A 15167-nucleotide genomic window follows, 5' to 3' on the forward strand; every position below is an offset into this window, starting at 1 on the left:
ATAAAAAGTATTAGACAAGACTACTCGAAAGCAATTACTAGCGGCCGTAGAAGTGGTAGTGGGAAAATCGTTTTGGAATATTTTGACAAACTTGCTATAATCTGGAGTGGCTCTCCTTCTACAGATTCTCTATCTTTTGGAGTGGATACACAAAGTATCAATTATTCTGGGAAAGAACTGTCAGGTAATAAATAATAAACAATTTTAAATATTCTGCTACAAGATTCTGTTCAGTTGTCGTCACAAAATACAGAAATTTGATCTTTTGTGGTAGGTATAACTTTCAATAAAAACCAGTCATTCTTTTGTGCAAGAGTCTAATCCAATGTAGTGCTCCTTTCTTATGTGGTTACTTATTTTTTGTAAATAGATTGCTCTCGCCCTGAAACACCTTTGAGTACATTAGATGCAGATGTAGAAAACAGTGAATCAGAGTTGGATAGTTTATATGCAGAAAATATTGGCTCTACATTTTCTTGTGCTTTTGCACAAAAAAGAAAAATTGATCTATCATCTTCAAATGTGCCACGGCTAATAGACAATAAGCGCAAAAATCTAGAGAAGAGATTATCAGCAGCACAACGAGACCAGAAGCTGATGGACGCCGCAAAGAAAGACACAGAAATGAGAAGAGAAATGCTTGAATGTTTTAAGGAATCATCTAAAACAACAGCTCGTGCAATTGAAACCATGTCTTCTACTTTGAAAGAAATGGCACAAGGAATGACCCAAGCAATGTTGTCTATTGCAAATAGCTTCTCCCAACCTAGAAGAAATTATTCCTCATGTTTTCCATATGATTTTAATCAACCATTGTAATTTTCCACCCCAAACACATCTTTCTCTTATTCAAGTGAAACTCATGAAACATTGCATTAGTTGCAGTAACTTATATGTTAGCTGGGGAAGATTATTATTTTGTTTAATAGCTATATGAGGACTAGTTTATAAATTTATTGTATTGTTTATGCACAGAAACAAAACTTCAGTTCTACTTATGATTGTTATGTAATGTGATTTTGGCTGACTTGTACAGGTATCGAATCAGAGAAATTAAAAACAGATACTTTTGTTAGCTTTATTCACTATTAAAACTCAAGTAAAAAATTAGAGTTCAGTGTGTTCCTTTAGAAAAGCAACTATTGTCTTTCTGGTAGATATTCCTTCAGCAGTATTACAAGAGAAAATCAAGTCTTGCTGAATATCTGGTTGTACTTCCCTATCATATTTAATTTGCTTCAAAACACCATCATCGTCGTGAATTCCGTGTAATTGACAAAAGTTATGTAAAACAAAACATGCATATATCATATAAGGAACATTTTCATTCTTCAGGTTTAGTAGAGTGTTAGGTTTTTGCCATCTAGCTTTCAATCGTCCAAAGGCACACTCAATCTGATTCCTTGAGGATCTCAACAGATTGTTAAAAATGACTTCGTCATTACTCTTGCAACATTCAAACTCAGTCATGCAATATGGCAGTAATGGATAAGCTGGGTCCGCAAGAAGCAGAGATGATACCTTGTCGTGGCCTGGAACTAAATTCCGATAAACACTAGGCAACTTGTTTTCTCTCAGCATTTTGTTTATTTTAGAGTTACTAAAAACTTTAGCATCGTGCACACTCCCTGGCCATCGGCAGTCAACGTCAAGGAATAACCCTCTATAGTCACAAACCGCTTGGATGTTCAAGGTATATTTCATCTTGTAAGAAAAATAATCGTGAGAGTTCTCTAATGGTTGTTGGATAGCAATGTGGGTGCCGTCTATGCATCCAAAGGCTTGAGGGAAACCATGCTTTGATTCAAACCTTATGATCAATTCTCTCATTTCTTCAGAAGATTGTGGTAACTTGATGTACTTGGGACCAAGATATTTGCTGATTGCTCGACAGACTTCGTTGACAGTTTTGGAGACAGTTGGTGTAGCAACTCCAAAGGAGTTTGCAGTCATTCGAATAGAGCCAGTATCTTTAAGAAAATATAGAGTTAATGCTACTTTTTTTTCGACTGAAACTGCTGTCCAATTAGGAGTTGCAAAATTTGGTTTAATAAAAGGTTCGAGTTCTTGAACCAATTTCATGAAATCGTCTTTGCTCATGCGAAGATTCAAGTTCCACTCCTGGAGATCAAGTTCACCGAGCCAGAGATTACTCCACCATCGCTCTGTCCTACCGGGCTTCTGCCAGCATGAACGAAATCTTCCTCGTCGACTTGTAATTTTTCGTTTTGCTTTCAAAACATGAAGATTTTCCTTAGCTGTGCCCAAGCACAGGAGAATATCTTGCTGCATTTACTGGTGCACAGTAAGCAATGTAATACATGCGTCTAACATGGAAAGAACCGACACTATATTCAAAATTATGGGGCATATAGAAAATACAATTTCTGCGTTATCCATCTTGGATTTTGTTGAGTGTAGAGTGAACTGGGAACGAGTTAAAAAGAGAGCGTGCAATCTCTCATGTAAACGCTAGACAACTTTGTCTCGGGTAGTAGGGTAACCCTAGTACCCGAGACCATATAAACGGCCCCTCATTAAAATATGCAGAGCAGAAGCTGCGTGTCAAAGTACAATATAAAATGCAAAAACTTCCAAACGGGGCAATTGGGCAAACTTTTTTTCGTTAAATATACTTTGTTGTGTATTTAATTAAAGAACGTTTTACCATAAGCCTCACACTGAATTTATTTATGCTCAACATGGGTTTCTATAGTTTGTCGAGAGCTTCTGGTAATTGTTAAATGGAAAGGTTTCTCTAGGTTTCAATATTTACGCGAAACATCGTATTGGATATTTCTTTGTTGCATACAAAAAACCTATTGGGTTGTTGCTGTTACTGAGCGATGCATAATATAAGCGCCAAAAAGAATATATTTGTGAAGTGAAAACTTTGTTGTGATGACAAATCTAAAACTTGTTTTAAAGAGATAAATTTCCATGGTGTATGGATGGCAAAAATGACTCGAGAGTTCAAAAAAGAGCTGTTTTAGAACCAAAATAGCTACTACCCCAATAACAATAGTTCTAAAAAGAACTGTTTTAGAACCAAAATAGCTACTACCCCAATCGCAATAGTTCTAAAAAGAACTGTTTTAAAAACTAGCTAAATGATGCTTTTTGGCAGAGTGTTTATAACGTTCGAGACCAATTAACAAATTAGATTAAATCAACAGTTAAATCAACTTAAGACAAATAAAATCATCAATTTAGTGCACGTTGACACTGGACACCAAATAATCTGCCAAAATGCATCGTGTCTTTTAGTTTATAAAACAGTCCTATATAAAACTATTTGATTAGTGTGTTTTTTTTGCTGCACAACAATTCGTTTTAGAACTCTTAAGTTATTTTGGCGATCGATCATGTTAATGGCTCTTTTTATAAGATCTTAATATATTGGCTGCACAAATGTATTCAAAAATGATGATAACGTTGCTCGTTATCATCACTCGTTGTGTTTTGGCTATATATGAAAAAACAACATGCATGTACATGAATGTTGCTAAAGTCATTGTGACCTCAATATATGTAGTTTACTTTTGTGTTGACTATTTTGTTTGGTATTCTCTTACTAGAATATTTTTCAATTGCTTTCAACCAAAAGCAACAGTCCTTGAATTCTCGTAAAGGATGTCTAATTTACAAGTAACAATTCATAGACAAGAGTGAGCAGAGAATAGTAAAAGCACAGCTTATACACGTTGGGATATTTAAAAAGCAATATTTTTTGAACTATAATTTACGCAGCTTTTCTTTACAAAATAAGATCTGTTAATTTGAGAATGTAATGTTGGTAACCCTCTAGAAGATTTCTGTTTTCTCTATATCTATCGTAGTTAGTGAATGCATCAAATACAAGATCCATTGAAATCACATGTATGTTGTGTCAATTACCATGAGATTTATGAGTTTATTAAGGATAAAATAAGTATTAAAAAGTAAAATTGAACTCGAACAATGCAAAACTCAGATGATATGATTCGAAAAAAGGGCTTGAGATTGGAGGGCTTTTCCAAACATGTGACAACCTTTTAAACAATTTTCGGAAGTGGCTACCTTTCATAGACATTTTCATTTTTTTAACGACATAGTAAATTATTGATTGTGGCTGCATCCTTCTCAGACACAGTTTCCCAAAAGTACTGTACATGGCATCATTTAAGAAGAATGGTAAAGTCAGACGTATGAATAGGATTGAAAGAGAAAATTTGGACAGAGTTGATAATAGAGAAGATTCAATAACCACACAGAACACGAGGGAAAAGATAGCAAAATTAAAAACTGATAAATTGGTTTACTCAATGCAAACTCGGGCATAGACTCATGCCTACAAACTTCGGCAAGTTCTGTCAGGGTATTAAAGATCTCAATACTAAATGACCTAAAACCTAAGACGTGCTAAGCAACAATCACTTGGTAAATCACATTTGCGAAAATTTTTCACTCCTCTTTTTAGCAAACACTTACATATCCCGGGCTCGTGATCGGTATAGTAGAGTTACAGGTTTACGCAAATGTTTTGTATTACTAGATAGCTATTTTTGCTTAGCATTGTTAACGTTTAGAAAGTCATTTAGTATATATCAAATTTTTCAACATTCTATGTTAGTCACGTATACTTTGGATTTCATCAAAACCAACAGTCCACTGAAAATTTTCTTGGAAGTTTTTTCTTTTAAGTGCAAATAAAAGCAATCACGCTACAGTAGGCTATATACGATTTTTAACAGTGCACATGTCATGTTTTCAAAGGTAACTGATATAAAGCAACACAATGGTGTCGTTGCTATACTGAAGTAGGAACAAACTTCTTCTTTTTAAACAAAGCCTTTAAACTGTTTCGATAATCGGTAAGCCGCAATGCATATACAATTGGATTGACAGCAAAATTAAGCATGACTACTGGTTTATAGTAGTACCAAAAACGCCAAGGAAATCCATTTTGTACTTTAGTAAGAAGGAATATGAACTCAAGTGTTCTGGGTACAAAATAAGGGAACGCTGTAACGAGCAAAAGCATATTTAGCATGAAGATTGTTTTTGCAATTTGAAGATGGTTGTTGTTGTTATGCTGGATAACATTCACATGCGTGTTTCGACGACTTTGCATTACTTCTTTAACTATGGCAAACTTTAACATGACCTGAAGGAAAATAAGGATCACCAAGACTAAAGGAAGCGTGATATATATTAACATTAACTCCTCCAAGTCTTGAGTGAAATGTGATGCAATCGCACAAAATGTTAAGCCACAAGCAACAAACCAAACTATTGCGCATATTATGATGGTCTTTTTCCGTGACAAAATCTGTCGGCTGCGTAAGGGGTACTTAATAGTTATGTAAGTTTGAACTGTGAGTGATGCCAAGTGCAAAAATGACCCTATGACACCAAAGCTCCAGAAGAAAAGAGCATACGGAGAAATTGCTTCTGGCTCTTGTGCTTCAAAATAATTGTCGTCCCATCCAGCAGCCATAAATTCTGACACAGATGCCATAAAATCGGCTGTGGATAGGCTTAAGATGGTAATCCACGGTCCTCGTTTCAGTTTGTGAAGACGATCAAGCAGAATGATTGTAATAAGGACACCGTTAGTGAGGACACCAATTGCTGAAATTACCATCGCTGATATTAATGCTGCATACAGTCCAAGTTCACGTGTCACCTTGAATAAATACAAACATGATTTCTTTAGCTGCCCGAATTGACATTCAGGCAGTGAATTTCTGGCAATGTAAATATGAACTTAAATCAAGATTGGTGATTTTTACTAAACTCTTGAAATCAATAACCTGCCTGTAATTCTACGTTTTCATGGTGTTGACTTCGTTATTTACTTAATTTTACGGCTTCATACGCTTGGGACAATATTTAGCTTACATCTATTCGTTTATTGAAATAAAGCTGACGACACTACCCTCCAGTTGTTGTTTTATAAAACAATTACTAAATAGTTTCTAGAGTTTGGTGAATGGCCAGATCCACTAAGTTTTGCACTGCTTTTCCAGTTAAATTTTGCTTTAATTGCCGCATATGGAAACTCTTTAGTAATTGTTTAACACTAAAGGAGACGCTAAATAGGATGTACATACAGGCAATCGTAGAACGTAAAAATTTGAAAACGACAACATGCATTAATTAAATGTATAAAATATACACAATGAAATGCGTGCGCTGATTGGTCTAGAGCTGTGTTTGTATTAGCCTGTGCTAAACACATTTGAGCTCAACCAATCAAATCAATGAGAACAATCAATCAGTAAAAGAGAATTTGCAAATTGATCATGAATACATTTTAGAAGAAAAATTAAAATGTTTACTTTAACTTTTTCTGCTTCGCGTTATTGTTAGTTTATAAAAGAAATAAAAGATGCTTTTCGTGTTTGCATTGGCTTATGCAAACCTCAGAGACGTTTGTGAGAGCTCTTGAGCATGTGCAACCCTTGACCTTCTGTCTCGGGCTTAAACTGATCTGCTCTCGAGCTCTCCCAATGGTCTCCTCGGTTTGCATAAGCCTCTGCAAACAGGGGCGGATCTAGACCGATGCAACCGATGCGAATGCATCGGTCAAAATATTTAGATATTAAAATCTGCGAGTTTGCATTTTAATGAAATAAATAGCAAATATTATTTTCGAATTATTTAAAACGCACATTTGACAGTGATATATTGTTTAGTTAACTTATAGATTTAGCAGTTTTAAGCTAAAATTTGTTCTAGAAATAACATTTGTGTTCTCCGATAATTTTGTCGTATTCCATGACACAAATAGCGAAAGAAAAGTCGATAAAATTTAGCGAAATTTTGTCGTGAATACATAATTAGTAAGTAATTTAATAGTATTCTGCCAGCACGTCACGGTAGATGGAAGATGCATCGCTACGTCACAGTAGATTTGCGATGCATCGGTCCCGAGTCCTTTTCCGCGTGAAATCTACTGTGACATCAACAAAACCATTGTTTTAGGGCCTCACGTCACGGTAGATTTTGCCGCTGAGCGATGCATTTTCCATAATTTTGTGATTGTGGGCACATGGCACCGATGCATTCAACTTTGAACTTCAAAGTTGAATGCATTGTTATTTGATCACTTGATATAACTCGCAATCATCGATCGAAGTCATGGCTGTCGAGAATATCAAACACGATCTGTGTACTCTGCTTCGAGAAGAGAAGTCATTTGATATTAATGGAGTGCGTCGAACCTATGAAACGAGAGCTGCTACTTTTATTTCAAAATCCTCTCCTTGGAATCCCTTTTCAAAGGGTAAAAATGGGAGAGATATGTCAAGTGAAATGTTAATACCTAAGCACTTGACAATTCATTGGCAAAGTGGAGAACTAAGAGCTTTAAAGTAAGTAAATTTACCTTTATGCTTGCATGTTTTGGAGCGATTATAGAATACCCGTCCATTTTTAAAGGCACCCATACAGGCTTAAGCCTTCAACAAGGTATATTATATAAGTAGATAGTGAGTGGACGGGTATTCTATAATCTAGCACATGTTTTAAATGTAAATAGTGTACTCATTTCAGAACGACGAACAATCATCATAAAATATACGCGATGTGATATTACTTATGCAGCACTTATACTTGTATTCATATGTAATATAATACAATCGCTGGAAAATGCTTCTCGGATAGTGAAAATTCAAAAATTTTCTGGGGGAGCATGCCCCCAGACCCCCCTAGCGGTGGCTCGCGCCTTTGGCGCTCGCAATGCATCGGTCAGCTAAGGAGCTGGATCCGCGCCTGTCTGCAAACACAGTAAACATCTTTTATTTCTTAATAGAAATCCCTCGATGATATTTAATTTCTTCATTAAGACAGGTAGACAATATTTGCTCCCGAAGGAAATAGCGAGTTTTGTTTTTCTCGAGCTAGTCCCAATGTTTACCGAGACTCGAGGTGGTTTGTAATTATGAAAACAAAAATCTTAGATTTTAACAGCTCTTTAATGAAATCAACGTTTTCGGAGGATATTCGTCCGAAGAAGTTTGTTTGCAAAATGATATAAATAGTTCACATTCAGCATTTCAACGTGCTGGCCACGCGCAGCATAAATCGGGCTTAACAGTGTTAAAGTCAATGTATTTTAAGTAGTGTTAATCGTACTAACTTGTAACGGATAATTGCTTCTATCCCCCTGTAATTTTTGAGAAAAGTCTTAACATACACACGGCAGAATTCGGGCATAAGTATTAAGGTAGCTATTGTACCGTTTAGTTTCCCAGCAGATTGCATGTAAGATTGGTAAACTTACATGTATCAACTAATATGTTCAAATTGCAGCTTGAATGTACGTTTAGAACTTGTAAATAGAAACATCACTTTATGATTTAACATAAATAAATGCCAATTAAAACAGAAGATTTAATGTTTTACAACTTACCCATTCCAAACTATTTACTTTGTAGGAGAAATCTTGTATGTTTGACGAGCAAAACGTGACGTTTAAGCACGTAAATAACTCGTAAAATAGTTTGTGCGGTCGCTTGCAAACGGTAACAAAAAGTAGATGTATCGAGGTTCGATGTATTTATTATTACTAACACACACAAAAAATCTGCGCTTTTTAACGTATTCGTTATCAAGTTTGCTTCACCGACTTTCTTAGTTCTGTAATATATAGTGCCATAATAAAATAAATAATTACATTTCCCTACGAGCGGTGGTAAATATAGAATAAAGTAAACTACAAACGACAACCACGCATTCTTTGTAATCAACAAAACATTCAAGATCAAACTTGTACAACAAATAGCAAAAGAAAATAAATATATTGATATGTATACTCACATCGCTTTGGTTGCGCAAATCAAGCGCCCTGGTGCAATTTAATTCATATAGTTGAGTCGAATTACATTTTTCGCTAAAATTAAAAAAATCGTCACCAACCACTGGACACACTTTAATCAAACACGTCGAAATAAGGCATCCATACACATAGAATGGATAGACATTTTGTGAATGTTGCGAGAAGGGTAACATAGTGAGAGATCACAGTGAGATCTTGAGTGAGAGACGCTGCCTAAGAGTGAATATGTTTTTAATTTAAATTAAATCATTTGCAATTCAATCACCCACTTACAGATACCTTGACGTATTTACAAATGATCACCCACTTACAGATACCTTAACGTATTTACATAAGATTTACATATGATCACCCACTTACAGATACCTTGACGTATTTACAAATGTAAACATCGTCAAAGTTCGGACAATGAGAGCTTTGACCGCTTTGTACAGCCAATGTGTGATGAAATTCCGCTAGTAATCAATAATTCTATTTTCTGATATTGAATAGAATTTTGTGCAGTCATATCCTTTATAAGTAATACAGTGTCTCGGCAAAGTTCTATGTCAGATGACTCAAACATTAACTTCATTTCGGGGTACAATTATTGAATGAGAGCATAGCGACTGTCGACAGCAATACTTGTCTTGTATAAGCGGGATGAAACTTCGGCTAATAGAATTAGGAAATTGAACGAAACTTACCTGAAGTTGAAGCTCGATCGTGATTCTATTAGCATCTACAGAGCAGAGATTAAACGAGATAGTACGCATGCCCAAATTGGTCATATTTCAAAGATAGTGGCCACAAGAACCACCTAAATGTGCATATGGACGATATGCAAGCAGGCAGTAACATGATGGGTGCGCGTGTAATCTCTACTCTGTAGATGCTAATAGAATCACAATCGAATTTAAACATCAGGTAAGTCTCGTTCAATTTCCTAATTTTATTAGCATCTACCACAGAGATCATACGAGATTTGAAAGTCATGTGGACACAATTCATGCCTACACGCAAATACGACATTAAGTTATAAACATATTTTAATTGGAGATGCCTCAAACATACCCGGAAATAGTAACAAATATGAATTCAAAGTACTTCCTTCTATTGCACTATGCATGTGAGTTCTCAACTTCCTGCCAAATTCAACTAAAGAAAATTCTTATCCAATGTCTTTTTTATTAGGACGCTGAAAAAATGGCATTCTTAAACTCCGCACCCCACGTTGAGACACAACGTTCTTATTGTAAAACCGATAAAAAACGCAATAAGTCTTCCAACTTGCAGCTTTCAGTATAGAGTTTATCGAAACATCACATTGCTTTGCATTACTGGTGGCTGCGGCTCGTGTACTATGTGTTTTGAACCTTTCTATATCAATTCCTGCAGCTTGCATGACGACCTTTATCCAACGAGATATAGATGACTTTGATACTTTATGAAAGGGTCGAATTGTGCAAAAAAATAGTTGATTTTCCTGACCCTAAATTGGAGCAGTGCGTTTAATATATTCTTTCATGACTGAGTCAACGCGTAGTCGGTGATCGGCAGGGAACTTTGGTATCACTAAAGTAGGTTGAATGCGGGTTGGTCCAGATTGTTTGACAAGTTGGTCGATATAGAAGGTGTATGATCCTCTTCATTCTTTACAGTTATGAGGTTCATGAGGTGGAGTGATTGGGCACGCTGCCTTGGGACTAATGCACAGAGCATTACCAACTTATGAGTTAGCTTTTGTAGAGTTAAATCTTCTACTGCGGGATATGTCTTTATATACTCTAAAACAATGTAGGTGTCCCAGGTTACTTGATATCTTGGTAGTGCTGGTCTAGAATGGAACACTCCCTTCATAAATCTCTTAACCATATGATGTGTACCAATCGTAGAATTCCCTTCAGTAATAACGTATGAAGATAACATACTTCGAGCAGTGTTTATGCAACTGTGACTCATCCCTTGATCAAATAGGTGCTGTAGAAAGTCTAGAACTACCTGTAAAGTTGGATGAAGGGGATCTGCATTCCGTTTATTAACATAGAGTTGCCAATTGTTAAGGTACACCTGATATTGTTTTTGTGTTCCTGGCCGCCGGGAATTAAGTATTGTTGCTTGAGCTTGTGGTGAAATGCCCTTACTTGAGAGTGATCTCCGGATAAGAGACAAGCTATCAGTCTCAGTCTCCCTTTAAGTGGGTGTTGTTTTGTTTGATTGGATGGTAAGCTAACATTGCTTTTGTTTTTGGGTAGGAGAATGGTCGATGAATCATCAATCTTGCCAGCATCGGATACCAGGGATGAGTTGGCCAATTCGGCACAATGAGAATTGTCCGTGCCTGGGCCATTCCTACTTTTTGTAAAACATGTGGTATAACACTAAAAAGTGGAAAAGCATATAGAACCAATTTACTCCAATCAATGCAAAAAGCGTCAATAGCCCACGCCTATGGATCTGGGTGCCACGAGACATAGGTTTAAGTCGATAATTTAGTCTAGAAGCAAACATGTCAACTTCTGGGGACCCAAAATGTTCTGTTATTTCAAGAAAGAATTCAGCATCAAGCTTCCATTCTTTGGAATCGTCAAATGTTCTTGAAGCTTTATCAGCCACCACATGAAGTTTCCCAGGGATATAGCTGTCTGTTAGCCATATGTCCTTGATTCTGCACCACGCCCATATTTTCCTTGCAATTTTATCGCATTTGTGAGAGTGGCAGCCCCCCCATATCGTTAATATTTGCAAGAGCATTGGTATTGTGGGTTATTACTTTAATGTGGGTGTAGATTAGATCTTTAAAGAGAGATTGTAGCCCAAACAGTATTGCTTTGAGTTCCAGACTATTAATATGCGACTCTTTTTCTGCAAGTGACCATTCGCCTCAAATGGACTGTTTGTTAATTCTTGCGCCCCATCCCTTGGTAGAGGCGTCCGTATAAAATACTTGGTCAATCTTGTCGTGATTCAGATGGTTTTTGGACTCATATGCATTATTAATCCACCAAGATACGTCCTCCAGCGCCGAAGGGGAGAGTTTGAATTTCGAATTAAAGTTATCCTGTTAGACTCAATTTTTCTGCACAGGCAAATAAATGTAGAGCGGAAGATAATCCATAAACAAGGCATGTGAATTGGTACAGATTACCTTTCCACCTAAATCTCTCTCTAATCATCAGGCAGAAAAATGCGCTTTGATGAGTAGAATTGAATTGAAATTTTTGCTCACCGTTGTTTACTGACCGAGGCGTTTCTCGCAACAAGACGTACACAAATGGCCAACATATGCACCCATATGCTCTATTCATACAACTTTACACGACCAAGGCAGATGACGTGGTAGAAAATTTAATCTTATGGTATAATATGGCAAACAAATTTGATTGGTTAGTGTATACTTAACAGTTAATTTATTCAAAAATACAATTATTTTGTCACCTACACCATGAACGTATGTGTATATCAGGGGTTTTTCATCATTTCAAAGGTTTTTATGTTCGCAATGTGATAACGCAAGAAAATCAGAAAAGTAACAAAACTGTTTTTGTATTTGTTATTTTTAATCAGTTTTTCTTTATTTTCTAGCAAACAAAAATATCCTCCAAAATCCTTTTTGTTGTACTTATTACTTACAATTTCCTCAAATATTTCTTTAATATTTAAATCGTTTGAAATTTTAAGTTCTTGTTCAACAATTTGAGAATTTGATACACCTGTAAAAACCATCATGCATTATGTCATAAACAATAAAGCACAACGTTAAACTTATAGGTGGAACTTCAGATAAGGCCCACCCATTCTCTATAATTGTGTGTGTACGGATACCCTGACGCCCACGACTTCCCAAGCCCGCTGGTGTTGATTTTTTGAGCATGATGACCTTGACAAATTTCCAAACGCATTTCCACAAATTATTGTGTAAGCGTTTCCCAGTCGGCTATAGTGCGTGACTAATTGAAATTTGACTGCATTTAATTAAAAAATAAAAAGAACACTTCTTGCTTTGCCCAAAATGTCCCTCTGTACAAATCATTCTTGATTTTTCCTCTACCAATGGCAATTGAATTGAATTGTTCATAAACTGTGCAAGTAATTTATTCGCCAAAATATTTAACTGCCATGATAGAAGCAAGGAAAAACTCGGTTTAGTTACAATTTTCAATTCTTAAGGCCGGGGCAAACGCATACAAAATTGCATTCAATATCAATCAAGATTGTTGAGCTCAACACGTTGAGTGCGTTTGGCCACATGTGTTGAAATATGTTGAAACATATTGAACGATGTTGAATGATGTTGAATGGCATGTTTTGTCCGTTTGGCCAACAAATTTAAGTAAGTTTCAACATGATTCAACAATGTTGAAGACAATGTTGAATGTGATGTTGAATGCGTCTGTTCTTATGAAAGCCCCTAAAGGCTAATCGGGATTCAGTGAGGCGTTAGATATTTTGAAAGTGGGAATGATTCTATACTTATCACCGGATAAATCTACTCGAGAAATTTCACAATATGCTGTTATAACAACTACGCTGATCATTTAAAATTAAAACAACCAGTTTGGCTTAATTTAAAAATTTCAACAGGAATGATTTGTGGCGCTTAACAAACAGTTGTAATTTTTAAGCATGAAGTATTGCCTCCTTTCAATGCCTATTCAACAAATCCCATCAATGCCTATTCAACAAAAATTGTGTATTTTACAACGACGGGGCATTTTTTGGTATACCTTTATTAAAACAACTCACTCCATGCTTAATTGAGTTGTACACTATTTACTAAGCAACGTACGTAAAATGTACATTTTTTCTCCGTAGAGATTTAGGGAGTTTTATTTTTCAAGAGTCTCGATGTAAAATAGACTATTCAAACACATCAAAATAAGGCATCCATTGACGCAAAATAGATAAGCATTTTGTAAATGATGTGAGATAGGTCCCATAAGGAGATCTCAGATAACAAACTTTTTCTTTCACGTCACGAATGAGAGATGCTACTTAAAAAAGAACATGTTGCTGTATAAAACATTTGCCAGTCATTCACCCTCTCACAAATTGCTAATTATGCCGTCATTACTAACGTAAACATCGTTAAAGTTTGGATATTGAGGGCTTTGTAAACAGACATGCATGCAATATTTGCACGCAACTGGAGACAAATTGAAATTGTTCTTTCTTGCTTTATTTGAGTTCCTTTTTTGTCCTTAAATATGTCTAACAAAAGTTACTGTCAAATAAAAACGCTGAGCGTGAAAATTCAATAAAATTTTTCAAAGAACATGCTGAGCTGGAAGAGGGCTTTTATTGAGTGCTGTTTGAGGTGTGTTAACTTTGCGCTTTCAATCACAAAGACGAAGACGTAAAATGAGCGTTTAGAAAACATCATCAGTAAAAATATAAAGGAAATCAATTTTTCTGCACAGGCAAATAAATGTAGAGCGGAAGATAATCCATAAACAAGGCATGTGAATTGGTACAGATTACCTTTCCACCTAAATCTCTCTAATCATCAGGCAGAAAAATGCGCTTTGATGAGTAGAATTGAATTGAAATTTTTGCTCACCGTTGTTTACTGACCGAGGCGTTTCTCGCAACAAGACGTACACAAATGGCCAACATATGCACGCATATGCTCTATTCATACAACTTTACACGACCAAGGCAGATGACGTGGTAGAAAATTTAATCTTATGGTATAATATGGCAAACAAATTTGATTGGTTAGTGTATACTTAACAGTTAATTTATTCAAAAATACAATTATTTTGTCACCTACACCATGAACGTATGTGTATATCAGGGGTTTTTCATCATTTCAAAGGTTTTTATGTTCGCAATGTGATAACGCAAGAAAATCAGAAAAGTAACAAAACTGTTTTTGTATTTGTTATTTTTAATCAGTTTTTCTTTATTTTCTAGCAAACAAAAATATCCTCCAAAATCCTTTTTGTTGTACTTATTACTTACAATTTCCTCAAATATTTCTTTAATATTTAAATCGTTTGAAATTTTAAGTTCTTGTTCAACAATTTGAGAATTTGATACACCTGTAAAAACCATCATGCATTATGTCATAAACAATAAAGCACAACGTTAAACTTATAGGTGGAACTTCAGATAAGGCCCACCCATTCTCTATAATTGTGTGTGTACGGATACCCTGACGCCCACGACTTCCCAAGCCCGCTGGTGTTGATTTTTTGAGCATGATGACCTTGACAAATTTCCAAACGCATTTCCACAAATTATTGTGTAAGCGTTTCCCAGTCGGCTATAGTGCGTGACTAATTGAAATTTGACTGCATTTAATTAAAAAATAAAAAGAACACTTCTTGCTTTGCCCAAAAATGTCCCTCTGTACAAATCA

At 35.8% G+C, this 15167-nt stretch overlaps 3 protein-coding genes across 3 annotated transcripts; 1 reads left to right on the forward strand and 2 right to left on the reverse strand.

The window, feature by feature from the left end:
* Nucleotides 1-1107: 1107 nt before the first annotated feature.
* Nucleotides 1108-2292, reverse strand: LOC124435883 (putative nuclease HARBI1). The gene has a single exon (XM_046985817.1). It carries the CDS (start codon nt 2290-2292, stop codon nt 1108-1110), a length of 1185 nt encoding a protein of 394 aa, XP_046841773.1.
* Nucleotides 2293-4657: 2365 nt separating this feature from the next.
* Nucleotides 4658-9225, reverse strand: LOC124436891 (cannabinoid receptor 1-like). Its single transcript, XM_046986864.1, has 2 exons — nt 8806-9225; nt 4658-5668 (listed from the first exon to the last, which is right to left on the reverse strand). The coding sequence occupies exons 1-2, from the start codon at nt 8995-8997 to the stop codon at nt 4790-4792; spliced, it is 1071 nt and encodes a 356-aa protein (XP_046842820.1). The 5' UTR covers nt 8998-9225; the 3' UTR covers nt 4658-4789.
* LOC124436892 lies at nt 6908-11219 on the forward strand. Its single transcript, XM_046986865.1, has 2 exons — nt 6908-7358; nt 11059-11219. Exons 1-2 carry the CDS (start codon nt 7126-7128, stop codon nt 11129-11131), a joined length of 306 nt encoding a protein of 101 aa, XP_046842821.1. The 5' UTR covers nt 6908-7125; the 3' UTR covers nt 11132-11219.
* The last annotated feature ends 3948 nt before the right edge of the window (nt 11220-15167 follow it).

This window comes from Xenia sp. Carnegie-2017, unplaced genomic scaffold (genome assembly GCF_021976095.1).
Source record: "Xenia sp. Carnegie-2017 unplaced genomic scaffold, XeniaSp_v1 HiC_scaffold_16, whole genome shotgun sequence".
Classification (NCBI taxonomy): Eukaryota; Metazoa; Cnidaria; class Anthozoa; order Malacalcyonacea; family Xeniidae; genus Xenia; species Xenia sp. Carnegie-2017.

Excerpts from the sequence above, each read along its gene's own strand:
- LOC124435883 (XM_046985817.1), bottom strand. The coding sequence starts at position 2,292 with ATGCAGCAAGATATTCTCCTGTGCTTGGGCACAGCTAAGGAAAATCTT.
- LOC124436892 (XM_046986865.1), top strand. The coding sequence starts at position 7,126 with ATGGCTGTCGAGAATATCAAACACGATCTGTGTACTCTGCTTCGAGAA. Across the intron at positions 7,359-11,058 it reads GGAGAACTAAGAGCTTTAAA|GAGAATGGTCGATGAATCAT; the intron begins GTAAGTAAATTT and ends GTTTTTGGGTAG.
- LOC124436891 (XM_046986864.1), bottom strand. The coding sequence starts at position 8,997 with ATGTTACCCTTCTCGCAACATTCACAAAATGTCTATCCATTCTATGTG. Across the intron at positions 5,669-8,805 it reads ATTTGCGCAACCAAAGCGAT|GTGACACGTGAACTTGGACT; the intron begins GTGAGTATACAT and ends TATTTATTCAAG.